Source organism: Arvicanthis niloticus, chromosome 26 (assembly GCF_011762505.2).
Source record: "Arvicanthis niloticus isolate mArvNil1 chromosome 26, mArvNil1.pat.X, whole genome shotgun sequence".
Lineage (NCBI taxonomy): Eukaryota > Metazoa > Chordata > Mammalia > Rodentia > Muridae > Arvicanthis > Arvicanthis niloticus.
Window position 1 is genome coordinate 23,850,978 of NC_133434.1, and position 15,740 is coordinate 23,866,717.

Sequence of the window (15,740 nt, forward strand, 5' to 3'; positions counted from 1 at the left end):
ATCAAGATGTTCTATAATAAGTAAATGGATAAAACGTACTATATACAGATAATAAAGTAATTTCAGCACTAAGGTTTTTAGGACTAAGGGTATATATAGCTCAGTGGAAAAACACTTGCAGGGCACATGGTTCAATCCTCAGCAATACAAATTTAAAAACTTTCAAACACCGCTGATAAAGCCCAAATTGCCTACCGAACAATATATCTTGTCCTAATGCTATCTTGTCAAAGATAAAATAATCATGCTTACTTAGGACAAAAATAGTAAGTATTCTACAAAAGATACCTTGGTCAAAAATGTCAAAGAGAAAATTAACTGTGCTTACTGTACTAAAAGATGGCTCAATACTTAAAAGCATTCACTGTATAGCATGAGAACCTGAGTTCAAATCCCCAGAACCCATATAACAAGAAAGTATCTATAAACCTAGTGCTCCTACAACAAGATGTAAAGCAGAAACAAAGACTCCTCAGAAGCCTGCAGGTCAACTAGCCGGGTATATGCACCAAAAAATAATTAAGAGGTCTTTGTTTCAAACAAGGTACAACCAAAATTGTCCTCTGATATCCATATGCACATCGTGACATGCATGCACCTAAACACATACACACACACACACACACACAAATGTGTGCATACTTACTTAAAGCCAAAATGATCTATAACTCTGAATATTTCTTAGAACTGTTGGGAACTCAAAAGTTCTTGCACCCATAGATCACCAGGGAAACCAGGAATGTTAATCACACAGGGTTGTCTCCTCAAAGGAGGAAAGGAGTATCTCTTCTCCACTCAGAAGGCTGGCTGGGAGCAGATGTTAATGACCTGGTGACCTTTGCTATCTGTGGAGCCAGACATCACCCAAATCCCCCAGAATGCTTATCCCAGACTCTACCTTCCTATACCTTTATAGGAGAAGCTCTGTTTCTCAGTCAATGGAATCCATCACTAGGGGAGACGTCGCTGACCTACCTCTACACATTATCTAGGTCTTAGTTAGAGACCACATCAGATTCTAGGCCCTTAAGCTATAGCACCCAACTTCATAGTCACATGTACTTTGAGTTAACTTTCAATGTAATTATGCCCCAGTTTGCACTAGGAATTTGTACTGCCCTAGAAAGCTTTTTTCTGAAATTGTACTGTGATTAAATATGCTTACAATAAATCACCTGGAGTAAGATTCTCTAGAAGTTTGAAGCATCAACTAAGTCGACTTTTCCTTCCTGCCTCTTGCAGTTCATCACCTTGCCAGCTGTGGCACTTGCAATGACCCCACAGCACTCCCCTCATTCCTAGATTTAAATGGTATCCCTACAAATCCACATAACAACTTTGTTTACAAAAAAAAAAAAAAAAATTCTTAGTCTCCCAATGAGAGAAACCCCTTTAGGAGTTGAATAAACCTTTTACAAGGGGTTGCATATTAGATATCCTGAATATCCCAGATATCTACATTGTCATTTATAACAGTAGCAAAATTTCAGTTATGAAGTATCAACAAAAATAATTTTATGGTTGGGGTCACCACAACATGAGGAACTGTATTAAAGAGTCACAGAATTAGAAAGGTTGAGAACCACTGTTATAAGCCTTATTATAAATTATACTCTCTGAGCAATGTAACTTGGAAAGCGCAGATACACACAACTACTCTATTAACAGTAAGATATGACTCTTCCTTGAGGAGCCCATGTCCATGTTGGGTGTTTCTTATGATTACACTAGGCATCTCCCTATTAACCTGTGTGCCTAAGAGCTAAGCTAAATGTAGCTTTAAAAAAAAGTGTCGTGTTGGCCTCTCCTGAAATTCTTTTCTGTGAGGTATGGCGGTCCTAATTTTTTTTGATTAGTGTCAGTGGCAGTGAAGAGCTATAGTTATGCCTCTGGCCCTGTCACTACCTTAAGAAATACCTGTGACCACATTAAATTCCTTGGAAACTCTTTGAAAATAATAACTTCAAAAATCACCCAAATCGTATACAAAGACAATGACGTGCTACCCTCCTTTGAGAAGGCTGGTAACCATATAAACCCACACTTTAATATCTTATTTTTCCTTGGTGCCCCTTTCTCTTAGTCTCATACTGGAAACCTATACTATATATTTATTTTAATAAGCTGCTTTGTAATATCCAATGTTGAAATTATTTTCTGCATCAAACCCAAGAATTCTGTATTTGCCTATGCAGACATCTCTAATAAAACTCAGCCCACTACCAACAATGTTTGACTTTGACTCAGTATTTGCTATTATCATCCAAAGAATGATCCTCTCTCCCTTATTTATGGTAGAAGTAATTGTTAACATCTTATCAAAAAATGTTTGTTCTCCAGACCAAATTTTCAGAAATGTCACATTAAAATATTCTCACACTTAAACATACATGCAGATAATTTTAATAGCTTAGTAGTATGTTCTGTGTATCTAATAACAAAGGCATATTACACACGCAATAAAAATTTAGAATATTAATTCTTGAACTAAGAAGATGGCTCAGGGAGAGACAATTCCTACCTGTATTTTGCTTTCTCGTGAACCCAGACATACTCAGGGTCTTTCAAACTCAAGCGTGCAAGGTCCTTTACAGATTTGGTCTGTGTGGCTGAGAACAGTAAAGTCTGGCGTTTCTTGGGAAGATTTTCAATAATAGCATTCATGGTATCAGCAAAGCCCATATCCAAGATTCTATCTGCTTCATCAAGAACTGCAAAAAGAAAAGTGCAAGTTGCTCTATAATATTTAAATAATATATTAAGCTAAAAGCAATTTAGTGCACTACTTAGAATCCTAAAGCAGAAAAGGACGCTGGCTAAGCTAAGGAAACAGTTCACTAGTAGCTCAGTTGCCCAACATTTGCAAGGTACATGTGCAAGGTGCTATGTTCAAATCTCAGAATCACAATTTTTTTAAAAAGTAATATAGTGGAAAATTGATCAAATCTAAGCAATCAAAACCTACTGTTAAATTTACACAGTATGTTGTCAATCTCTTAGTATAGTCAAATCAATCACAGTTATATGCAAGTTTAAAACTAGGGGCAACTGAGTAGGACAATAGAGAAACCGTACCACTGTAACTTCTCTGTAAGTACAAAAGCATTCAAAAACAAAACAAAGTAGTCTCTCCCTGCAAAACAGAAGTTCACTAAATTATTAAACCAAACAATTTGACTGGGGAGACGGCTTACTGGATAAGCACTTGCCATGCAAGCCTAAGGACTAGAGTTCAGATTTCCAGCACCCACACAAAAGCAAAGTCCCAGCACTCATGAGAGAGGTGGGATCCAGGCAATCTGGTCAGCTGGACTTGCCAATCTGGTGTGCTCTATGTTCACCAAAAGACACTGCCTCAGGAAATAAAGTGGAAGGCAATAGAGTAGACACCTAAAATCAATCTCAGGACTCCATGCACTCCCACACAGGTGTGAACACATATACAAGACATGCACACACACATGTGCCAGAAAGAAAAAAGAAAAACACTATCAATGCCTAACACTCGAGTACCTAGTTAAATACAGTGGATTCCCTAAATGCTCCCTATCAGTCGAAGAAGAAAAAAATAGCAGTCTTGTACTCTTCTTAGTTTAAGAGCCCAAATGCTAAATTAAAAGCACAAATTATTTCTCAGACTATTTTCATCATGTTATCTAATAAGGCATTGATGATATTAAATCTCAGAATGGCTCTTTAAGGAATGAGCTGGGGTTTTGGAGAGTTTTGGTTGGTTTTGATTGTTGATTTGCTGGTTGGTTGGTGTTTTGTTTTGTTTTGTTTTGTTTTGTTTTGTTTTGTTTTTTAATAGAAATCATCATACCCACCTAACATTTGAAGATTGGTGGCATGAAAACATATTGTTTCGTCCATGTGTTGAAGAAGTCGACCAGGCGTGCAAACGAGTATATTTATATTGTTGATCCTCTCAGCTTCATGTTTCAGATCCTGTAAATAGTTGTTTCTTTGGTTACACATACATGTCTCACAGCAGCCTGTGCATAACTGTGAAAGTCACTTGCACACAGAACTTCACTGGAGCAGTTGAGATACCTAGAAATAAACAGTACTTCTCCCTCTTAGTTCTGTAGCACAGCCAACACATTGCTAAGCGAAATCAAAGTCCTCAGAGAAGGAGGGGGGCGATAGCGGGGAGGGATTTGTAAGGGTGGGACAGGACTGGGGGCAGGAGGCTGTGGGGCTGTGATCGGGATGTAAAGTTAATTTAAAAAAATTATGGAAAAGAAGAAGAAGAAACTCAGAGCTCTTCTAGACCCATTCATCATACCCAGGATTCTGAGGCTAGGATAAACTAACAAATGACTGTGACAAGACTTAATTTCAAATCACTAAAACGGTCTTAAAAATTATAATTACTCCAACTCTTTAAGTCAGGACTAGAGGCACTGAACAGGCTCTCCCACACAACTTGCCATATTTTACTGGGGTGGGGGAAGGTAAGTAAGCAGTAGTTTACAGTTTACAGTTTACAGGTTCTCACCTTGAGACAAAAACCACCAGATGCTATTAAATGTTAAAGACAAGTAGCAGGTACAAAAGTAGGGTTTGTGATGCTACCTCTTCCTTGCTTGCATACATCTGCATAGAAATTCAAGAGCTACTTATCCTCATAGCCCAGAGGTGACCATAGCAGATACAACCATTCAGATGTACTAAAAAGTCAACAAAAGTTGGTCAGGTTTTACCATAATACCATAGTTAAATACATATTCCTCAAAGCAATTATCTTCCTCTCATGTGGTATTGAGAGCAGTGTTTTTTTAAATTATTCAGTCTCTTAGACATTCTAGTAAAAGGTACTATGTCCACAAACTATAATGTAATGTTCTCTTTCGCAAAGCATGCAAACAAATAGGATTGCTATAGATAGCCTGTCCATCTGTCTGAAAACCTGATAAACTCAAATGCTGACAAGAGTGGACTTTCTGGACCTATGTAGATGACACACACTGAGGCCCCATCCAAAAGACCAATCCATTTATATGAGTCCTCCATCTCCTCTCCCCCCCGTCATCTGCAGAGTGATGTTAAAGGAAAGGGCGGATAAGGACAAACCTTTCCACCAATGATGAGACCGGCTGAAAAATCATGATTCTTCCCTACTTTGCGTAGAACCTCAAATGTCTGATAGGCCAGTTCTCGAGTAGGTGATATTATCAGAACTCCCAGGCCGTCCATTGAAGTCCACTGCAGACGGTATAAGGCTTCCAATACCTTGAAGATGAGAGCAAATTGTATTTAATAATCTCTTAGAAAAAAGAAAACTTCATTTTGACTAAAGTCTCAACCTTTCCCTTCAAATCAAATATATCATCAAGCAAAAGGCATTCCTCTCACAAATTTTATCCAATCTGAAAGAGACATTTTAACAGAAGCATCCAACTCCAATTCAGAGGAAAAAGAGAGGCCCCATGGCAACTGATTTGATGTCAGAGTTTAAAAAATCAGATGAGGACATGGGTAACCTAGATCACTGAAACAGGGACAAGAAAGTTATTTTCTAAACAGAAACCACATTAGAATCTATATAGCTGTTATAGTTTTACAGTCACTGAAATTCCTATATGTAGAAAAATAATGCTATAATAACAATAACTAGGAATAAGAAAAAACTAGTTTTGAGGCATCTGAAACAAATGATCTGCTTTTTCTCAGTGTCAGTTGTTTTTGTAGAAACCAAATTAGAAAACCAACTAAGCAACTGTAATGTAACTGAATTCCTAAGAATTCTACTACCCAACTACTATAAAAGACAGCTACCAACGTTCCAGAAACTTCTCAATACCCATCTCCTTCATGTGAGCCACTGTATAATACTATCTTCCAAGATTAACATCATCATCTTCATCAGAACAGCTGTAACTACTGATAAGAGACCCTTCTGAGGTTGTTTGTTTTGATGTTTCTTATAGCAAAGAGTGGGTCACTAGACCTCACCTAAGATTCTGGTCACTCCCTCCTGAACCTTCCAGTCATTTGTACATCATCTTCCCTAGCTGTATATAACCTCAGTGTCTCAAGAGGTACTAGAGTATACAGATGTAATGGGCTAACTGAAGAGAAGCTGTCAATGCAGCTATGGGAATATCATAAGCCATGCTAGGATGACTTTCCAATGGCCTAGTTGCTTTTGGAGTTATCTATCCTGTTGAAGTAACCTGTCACTCATGTTCTATAAGTAAACCCAAGAAATTCACTGGCTCTCAACAATGAACATCAGTGGAATCATACTTTGTTTTCTTGGTCTGTAAGGTGGGAGTGTATTTGTTTACATCTCCCTGGGGAAAGAATTCTCACAACATGAATATATGTCAGCCTTATCCTAAACGGGTGGCAAATACAAATACCACAGGCAGGACTGCAGGGATGAAAGCAGAAACAGCTTTCCCTACCAGGTCTCCTGGGAATTACCTCAAATGGAATAACCCAAGCACAAAGACAGAACAGGACCATTCTACGCTACCTCCATGCAATATCCACCTTCTTCAGAACGCAGTAGCTTATAAAGCATACTGACTCATTCACCAAAGTGAGTCACTGAGTGCCTTCCATGGGCAAGGCACTGTGATAGAAGCTAAGGAGTGAGAGATCAGGCAAAGAGCAAGATGGATGTGGCTTTGGTCTGGCCAGGAACTCCAACATGAAACAACTGTCATCCGTCTCTTTTGTTGTAGGTATAGAATATCATAAAATCACGTAATAGAGCGTCTGGTCCAAACAAATGTACTTACTGGAACAAGAAAAGCCAAAGTCTTGCCAGATCCAGTTTTGGCAGCGCCAAGCACATCTTTACCTTGCAAAGCCAACCCTATGGTCTGCTTCTGTATCTCAGTTACCAAGCGGTACTGTGCTTCTTGCAAACCTGGCAGTGTGGAGAAGAGAAGAAAACTTAATGGATGATGCTACAGACTTGACTGTGTGACCCCATCACAAATAAATGGCTAGAAGCTCTTCTGTTCTACCCTGATGGAAATCACAAATAGTCAAAGAATAGCTCACTTAATTTTGAAGGTCTGGTGGTTCATAGACTAGACTTCCAAACCCATAACCACTGAGGCCTATATCCTGAAAACTAAAAGCTTATAACTCCAAACTTTCAATGTTGCAGGCAACAGGTGCGTGAGATGGTTCATCAGGTAAAACTTGCTGTTCGAGCCTGACAACCTGAGTTTGATCCCCAGGATCAAATGAAAGGAAAGGACCGACTTCACAAAGTTGTTCTCAAGTAGTACTGTGACACTCACACGCCCTCCAACACACACATTCCAGCAATAATAATAAACTTTTGTTTTAAGCTGAGACTACTTGTTCTTCTGTTCAAGATAGAGGATCGTTTGAGGACTTAAACAATATGCAAAATGATGACAACATGGATGAACCTAGAATGAATTATACTAAATGGAACAAGCCTGGCACAGAAACACAGATACCAGATGATCTCATGTTTATAAATCCTAAAAACAAAAAGAATGATACCAGAAACTGGAGGAGTGGGGAGACAGAAAGCTATTACTTAACATAAAGGTACACAGGTTAAGAATAGGTTCAAGAGCTATACTGTGGGCTGGGGGTCTATATTATGGGTCAGGGACAGCTCAGTTGCTAGACTGTTTACTTAGCCGGATGAAGCCCGGGGTTTAATGCCCGGGTACATGCCTATGATGTCACTACTTAGGATACAGAAATCCAAGGTGCTATGTAGTTTTCCACTACATAACAATGGCAGTATTGAGGCCAATCTAGAATATATGAGACATACCTCAAAAAAAAAGAAAAAAAAAGATACATTTTATATTACAATATCTATAGTTAATTATAATTTGTGCTTTTATGCTTAAAAATTGCTGAGAGATCTTAAATGTCCTTATCATGAAGGAAAGATAAGTACATTAATGAGCTTGATTTATAAACATATTTCAAGTCATACTATTGTATACCATAAACATATATAATTTTGTCAAAAAAGATCACTACAAAAGAGAGGCCATCTTCAAGTCAGGGTGGCATGAATATCACAGACCTGGCTCTTAAAGCCCTATAATGACTCCTGCCAGCATCTTAACCTTGGACTTCTAGCCATTAATTCTAAGAAAGTGTCTACTGCTTAAGACTGTCTACCCTACAAGACTAACACAAAGGGTAAAATACTTTTGCTTGTTCTCCTGTTTAACTAATAGAATCATCAAGTTTCATTCAAAATGTTCAGAGCTTCCTGGTACTTTTTAACTTATCTTTAACCAATCAAGAAAGAATAAGAGATAAAGGGCTGGTGAGATGGCTCAGTGGTTAAGAGCACTGACTGCTCTTCCAGAGGTCATGAGTTCAAATCCCAGCAACCACATGGTGGCTCACAACCATCCATAATGAGATCTGATGCCCTCATATGGGTGTCTGAAGACAGCTACAGTGTACTTACACAAAATAAATAAATAAATTCTTAAAATAAAAAAAAAAAAGAATAAGAGATAAAAATGGTTAAAATTCAGTGTTTTAGAGATGAGTAGATAGTCCATGCCTGGCAGGAGGATCACTGAGTTTACAGCCTGAACTATGAAGGGAGTTCAAGGCTATCCTGGACTGTTATGTATAACAAAACCTTGTTTCAAAAAAGCAAACCTTGTATTTATGGTATTTCATGATACCAAAAATGTAAAAAAAATAAATAAATAAATTTAAAAAAAAGATTGTTTTTTCCCGTTAACCTTTCTCTTCTCTAAAAGGTGTAAGGCTAGAGAGGTAGCTCAATCAGTAAGGTGCATGAGGACCTAAGTCAATTCTCAGAACCTACAAAAAAAAAAAATGCCATATATGGAGGTATATGTGCTTTTCAACGTAGACTAGGAGAGAAAAACAGAAAGATTCTTGGGGCCTACTGGCCAGCCAATCTAGCCTGGTTAGAGAGCTCCAGGTCACTGAGAAGCCCTGCCTTAAAAGAGATGGAGAGTTTTCCTGAAGGTAACACCCAGGCTATCAGCTAGCATCCATATGTGGCACACATGTACAGGCAAGCATACACATGAACACACATGCATTTTTTTAATTTTGAAAAGATATGAATGAATCTAACAATCTATCCTAAAATGACTACATATACTTACCTTTCAATGTTTTCTTGGACAAAGGAAAATCTGAAAATCTTGTAATTTCATTTACATTTATCTGGAAAAAAAAGATTATGAAAAGAAAATAATGTCAGATAAGATAAGAAATGCTACATGATTCATTAGTTTCATAATACAACTCCCCTTTTCCTCTACAATGTACTACCTAGCTCATTCTTCGTATAACAAAATTAGAAGCATACCATCACTTCTAAATAAAAGCCATTTATTCAAATAACATGATGTCCCACGGAGGAACCTCAATTGGCAGATACTCTCCCAAGCAGGACTTAAGATGTATTCCTCCTTCCTTACTTGTGGTACCAACTAATGAACTAACTAATTTAGATATTCTATAATCCTACTTTCATAGGATATAGAATACGTAAAGGAAGAAAATGTGATAGGTAATAGTGACTGTCAACTTGAAAGGATTTAGAATCACCCAGGAAACAAACTTTTAGGCATGTCTATGACATGGTTCCTAACTAGGGTTAATTAAGGCGGGAAGACCTCTAAATGTAGGCAGCACCAGCATTCATCTGTTCTATCTTTGGACAAAGCATGACCAGCCATCTCACACTCCTGCTATCATCTCCCTGCCAAAACAGACTGGATCCACACAAACTATAATCCTTCCCTCCTTAAGTAGCTTCCTATCGGGTGGATATTCTGGCTCATGACAATGAGACAAGTAACTAATACAGAACAATGGTAAGAACTGGGTCTGTTGCTGTATGCCTGATGCTGTGATCCCTAAGCTTTCAGCACTTGTTTGTGAGAGGATGGGAGGAGTATGAAACTTCAAGCTAGAGAAGTCTTAGAGTATGTAAGCATACCTTCATAAGAAAGCCAGGGGAGAGTTCACAATGCCAAGAGAAATGCAGAAGTAGAGGCCCACAGTTCATGAGGTTCAGAGGGACAAAATGACTATCCAGATCTATACTAGAAACTATCCATGTCATATTCTGGCTAAGAATCTGACTGCATTCTGCCTATGTCCTGAGAACATGAGAGAAGATAAATTCAAAAGTATTGGATTAATTTGTTTATCAAGAAAATCTCAAGTGAGGGTAGTAGTCAGTCAGTGTCGTGGTTATAGTTCACTGCTCTTAATTAGGTCTACAGTGAACACATGTAATAAGTGAACAGATGGGGAAACTGTACCATTTGGCAAAGAAAGAAGGGAATTTAAAGTTTCATGTACTACGGTTGCTGAGAAAGCAACTGTAAGTTGTTAAGATTGACACCATTAAGAGAAACCCTGTGTCCTGCTGGAAAAGGAGCCTCAAGAGCAAGACTCTTCTCACTGAAGTCTCTATCAAAGGAAAATGCAGTCATTTGAAAAGACAAAGCCTAAACTGAGAATGCCAATAAAGAAGCTCCCTGCTCTGACCAGCCACCTAGGAAGTGCTTCATGGGTTCCTCACAAGGAAGCTGACCTAAGTGTAATCCTAAGAAGCCAGGCTATCTCAAACTGACAGCAGAACTTGCAGTTTGGCAACATGATCCACACAGTACTAGTCTTACAGGTAAAGGCATGAAAGATTTTTTTTTTTTTTGGTTTTTCAAGACAGGGTTTCTCTGTGTAGCCCTGGCTGTCCTGGAACTCACTCTGTAGACCAGGCTGGCCTCAAACTCAGAAATCCACCTGCCTCTGCCTCCCAAGTGCTGGGATTAAAGGCGTGCGCCACCACCGCCCAGTGAAAGATTTGATTTTGAAGCATGAAGGGGTCATGGAGAGCAGCAGAGGCGTGGCACTGTGAAAGGCCATGGAAGGCCATTGGTGAAGGTACAGCCTCAGTTGTAGTTTACAGCCCAGGACTGAAGGGATCATGCAATGAAGTTGAGGCTTGACACCATAAAGAGAGCCTTTAATAGGCTATTGGTGAAGCCTAGTTGCAATGGTAGACCCCAGTGTACTGGAGATGCAAGATCACCAAGACCAGTAGCAGCAATGGAGTGGAATCAACCAGAGCCTAGAATGCTACAGAGGGCAGAGCTGGAGATGTAACCCAAGCCCTTTGGAGGAGTCCAGAAGATCACACATTGGAACAAGCTGTGAAATTGAAGTTGCCTTGAAAACCCAAAGATGTTAAAGATGCCAGCGCCGTGGGCTATCTGCTGAGGAAAGCTGCTAACATCGAATGGAACCAGCTCAGGAGAAAGAATGTTGCTGCAGTCAACAAAGATGAAACAGGAGTAGAGATCTGAAGACCACTTTGACATCAGACATGAGATGCTGAGTTCGGAGTTTGCCCAGCTGGTTTCCTGACCTGCTTTGGGGATTACCATTAAATGATTGGATGAATCTCAGAAGAGACCTTGAACGTTGGACTTTTAACATTGTTTAGACTGCTATAAACTATGGGGACTTTGGGGACTTTGGAAGTTGGACTAAATGTACTGTTTTAATATGCTATGGCTAAGTATGGCCCTCATAGACTCATATATTTAAGTAAGCTTATGGGGGCCAGGGAGTGGAATGTGATGGTTTGTATATGCTTGGGCCACAGAGTAGTACTATTAGAAGGTGTGGCCCTATTGGAGTAGGTGTGGCCTTTTTGGAGTAGGTGTGTCACTGTGGGTGTGGGCTTTAAGACCCTCATCCTAGCTGCCTGGAAGCCAGTATTCTGCTAGCAGATGAAGATATAGAACTCTCAGCTCCTTCTGCACCATGTCTGCCTGGATGCTATCATGCTCCCACCTTGATGATAATGGACTGAACCTGTTCAGAGGATAACCTCTGAACCTGTAAACCAGCCCCAATTAAATGTTGTCTTTATAAGAGTTGCCTTGGTCATGGTGTCTGTTCACAGCAGTAAAACCCTAAGACACTCAGCATAAGCAGAAATAAGAAAAGCTCTGAGTAGAACAAAACAAGGAACCACAGATCCACAGGAATAAACCAAGCACAGGCAAGGCTACATTCTCCAAGCAACTCTAGCCACAGTCCAAAACAAAAGCCAAAACCAATTTGTTAATAATGGCCTCTTCTTTTTTTCTATGTGACAAGGCATTGTGAATAATGTTTTCCACACTTTATCTTACTAATTCCTCACAACTTATAAGGCAGGTACTACTACTAAGCCTTTTAAAATAAGGGGGAGAGGGTACAAATGGTGAAAGAAAAGTAACCAAAGTCATATAGCTGGTGAACAAAATCATAACCAAGACAGGCAGTGGTGGCACACGCCTTTAATCCCAGCACTTGGGAGGCAGAGGCAGTCGGATTTCTGAGTTTGAGGCCAGCCTGATGATCTATAGAGTGAGTTCCAGGACAGCCAGGGCTACACAGAGAAACCCTGTCTCAAAAAACAAAAAACAAAACAAAACAAAAAAAAAAACCATAACCAAATCTGAATCAAATTATCTGAACTCAAAACCCAAACTAATTCTTAAATGTTGTCAACGCTAAACAGTTTATCTCATTGTTATTGCTGTTGCTGCTGCTGTTTAAGATAACAAGTAATGACTTTAATTCCAGGATGACTCTACCTTTTAAATCCCTATACTAGAAAGGAGGCATTCACTGAAAAGCTGAGAGGAAGTACCAGTCCTAAGGAGCAGACACCTAGGGCAAGAAAACATGTCAGCTTATCAGTGTTAACTATAGGACTGTTCATCTGAGAACACTGGCTACAAGGTGGGGATGTCAAGAAACAGACCAACACATTCCAGTTTCTCGAAACTGATTCTTGATGAAAACCATGACGACAATGAGGCACAGAACAAAGGGTGATGTTAAGAGACAGAGCCAATTCCCAACATAAAGAGCGAAAGCTGTGGAAACAGACTCAGGTCTAGGTTCCAACTCCACACCACTAGATGTGGGAAATTAGGACAATTTTCTTAACTTCTCCAAACTCCACAGCTCTTACTCATAAAATTTTACAATCCATACCTCAAGATAGGGGCAAAGAATCTAAAACATATGGAGAGTACCTTAAAAAGGTACATATTTATTTTTGTTATTTTAAACATTTCCAAAGAACAACAGCATTTTTTTTTTGTAACACTCCAGATTTTAGCTTATTTATTTCATTTTTGAGACCAAGTTTCATGTATCACTGACTGACCTCGAACTTGCTATAGAACTGTGGATAACTTTCCCCGTCTCCACCTCCTTGGTGCTCAATATGTGCCCCGTTTGTGTGTAGCTGGGGACTGAACCTAGGACTTCCTGCATGTTGGGGTAGCACTCTACTGAAGGCTCTCACTGTATTCGCTACTTTACACAGCAGTCACTACTTTTGTCGTTCTATTCTGTAACCACTGCTGCACTACATGTCCCTACCCGGAGTGTCACTGCATTTCTATCACTTTTCCCAGCATTGTGGCAAGCAGAAGAGTCAGACCTGGGTAGCAGCACCCAACAGACCACTAGTGAGGCCTCGCTGGCTGGGTCCGCCTCTTTCCCACACTACCCTTGCCCGATGTCACCACAGCAGCGACACCACCCACCTTCACCCACCCTCGCTCGCTCCCCAGAGCCTGCCTCACCTTATCGTAGTTTTGCATGAGGCGGCTGATCCCCTCACGCTCGACCTGCCATTCCGGCTTCTTAAGTTGCTTCCTCCGCTCCTTCTTTTGGTGCTGCCTGTGGCTGTGTTTTTTCTTCCAGCGATTGAAGCTCCGCACCGGGTCGGGTCTGGTTCCCTGACCCAGAGAACCAACCGTTTTGCCCATGGCGGGGGCTGCCAGGACCCACGTCGCCGCCAGACGCGAGACACCGCTATCCTTAAGTGGAGCACGGAAAACGCGAAACCAGCGTGTAGAGACAGCGCAGAAGGCGCACGCGCAAGGCCGGAGACCCGCCCCCAAGCTGGAAGAATGGGCACACACTAATGACGACAGCCAATGCGCAAATGATGATTGGTGATTTGGCTCCCGCAGGGCGGGGCGATCTTAAGACACGGGGAGAAGCGTGCTCAGAGGAACTGGGCGTGCACCATTGCTTCGGGAGCATGCAAAGGATTTCCGGAAACAGCGCAAGGGCGCTGCTTATTGCTAGTATGGTGATGTTAATACTACTTAACGTAAAGTGCTGCTTTTCATTTGTTCTGGATTCAAGTATTCCTAACATTCGTGGGTACGCTGCTACTCGTTATAAAGTATGTGGGTCGTAATTGTAATCTTCGTTCTGCATATTTCGACCCAGAGGGCAGAAAGATTGATCTAAAATCTGCTGGTTGATGACTAATTTCCATCCACTACGGTGTATATCTCTAGATATAAAAAAAGGACATTTACGTCTTGCAGAATTTTCCGCTCAGACCTTCAGTTAATAAGGGTACTGACAAAAACTGACTGAACTTACCCTAAAATGTCTTTATAAAAAGACGACGGCTAAAACTACAAATTTTTTCGAAAGTATGTTGAACAAATCAATTTTTTCCCTTTTTAAGTAAACTCTTTTTTGCTGAATTGAATTTCATGACACCTTTACATAGAACCTCTATAAACACATTAGATTGAGGAAATGACCCAGGTTGTAGCAATGCGATTGGAGAATTGGATTGGAAGTTTACAAGAAAAAAGTTTAGGCCTTTAAGGCCCCTTTTGACTCCACATATCCAAACAAATACCAAATTCTATACCATATTCACCAATTAAGAGCCACTAATTCAAAACGGAGAAGAAGGCCACCATGTGTGCTATCTCTACATTCAGAGACAGGCTCAATAAAAGGAAGAAACATGAAAGTGTATGTGTCCTCAAGACATCACAAGATAATAGCCATAATCCAAGAATTCTGCCTTTGGAAATAAACAAAAGGGAAGCCTCAGATATATTTAAATGTCCATGCTTGTAGTGGGCACTATTCAGTTTCTATACACAAATTAAGAGTACATACATATAGGAAAATATTATTCACCCTCTAAAAATATTAGTCTGACACACAATACTAACTAAATTGTCACAAAATGACAACCATTCACCTTTATGAGATATCAGTGTTGTTGAAAAAATAAAGGAAAATAGAGGGCCAGTGTAATAGCCCCCAAGGTAAAGGCACTTACCACCAAGCCTGATGACCTGGGTTCAACCCAGAGCTCACATGGCAAAAAAGCAGAGAAATGACTCCAACAAATTGTCCTCTGATTCATACACACACACACACACACACACACACACACTAAATAAATAAAATTTTTTTAAACAACTTTAGAAAAGAAAGGAGAAGAGTACCTACCAGAAGCTTGATAAAGAGGATAAGGATTTAACTGTTTTGTTATAGAGTTTCCAAGATGAAAAGAGGCCCAGATATTGGTTGTATGATAATATGAATATACTTAACTAAACTGTAGACAAACCTGATTAATGACAAACTCTAATAGAATGTGTGCACACAGCAAGATATCAGAAGCTTTGTCTCTCAGAAAAACAAATGTTTAAAGGGGGAGAGGAAACCATAATCAAGAATATATTGTAGAAAAAAATCTATTCAGCCGGGCGGTGGTGGCGCACACCTTTAATCCCAGCACTTGGGAGGCTGAGGCAGGCGGATTTCTGAGTTCGAGGCCAGCCTGGTCTACAGAGTGAGTTCCAGGACAGCCAGGACTACACAGAGAAACCCTGTCTCGAAAAGAAGAAGAGAAAACGACCTCCATATAC

At 40.0% G+C, this 15,740-nt stretch overlaps 1 protein-coding gene across 1 annotated transcript in view; it reads right to left on the minus strand.

Annotated features, from left to right (window-relative positions):
* Nucleotides 1-13,922, minus strand: part of Ddx10 (DEAD-box helicase 10) — a 137,622-nt gene extending 123,700 nt beyond the window's left edge. Inside the window, exons 1-6 of the mRNA XM_076925203.1 lie at nucleotides 13,626-13,922; nucleotides 9,120-9,180; nucleotides 6,753-6,883; nucleotides 5,077-5,235; nucleotides 3,828-3,948; nucleotides 2,522-2,711 (exon numbers count right to left, since the gene is read on the minus strand). Of these exons, the coding sequence (XP_076781318.1) occupies nucleotides 2,522-2,711; nucleotides 3,828-3,948; nucleotides 5,077-5,235; nucleotides 6,753-6,883; nucleotides 9,120-9,180; nucleotides 13,626-13,811 (848 nt within the window). The 5' untranslated portion in view covers nucleotides 13,812-13,922. The remainder of the gene's footprint in view (nucleotides 1-2,521; nucleotides 2,712-3,827; nucleotides 3,949-5,076; nucleotides 5,236-6,752; nucleotides 6,884-9,119; nucleotides 9,181-13,625) is intronic.
* Between the last annotated feature and the right edge of the window lie 1,818 nt (nucleotides 13,923-15,740).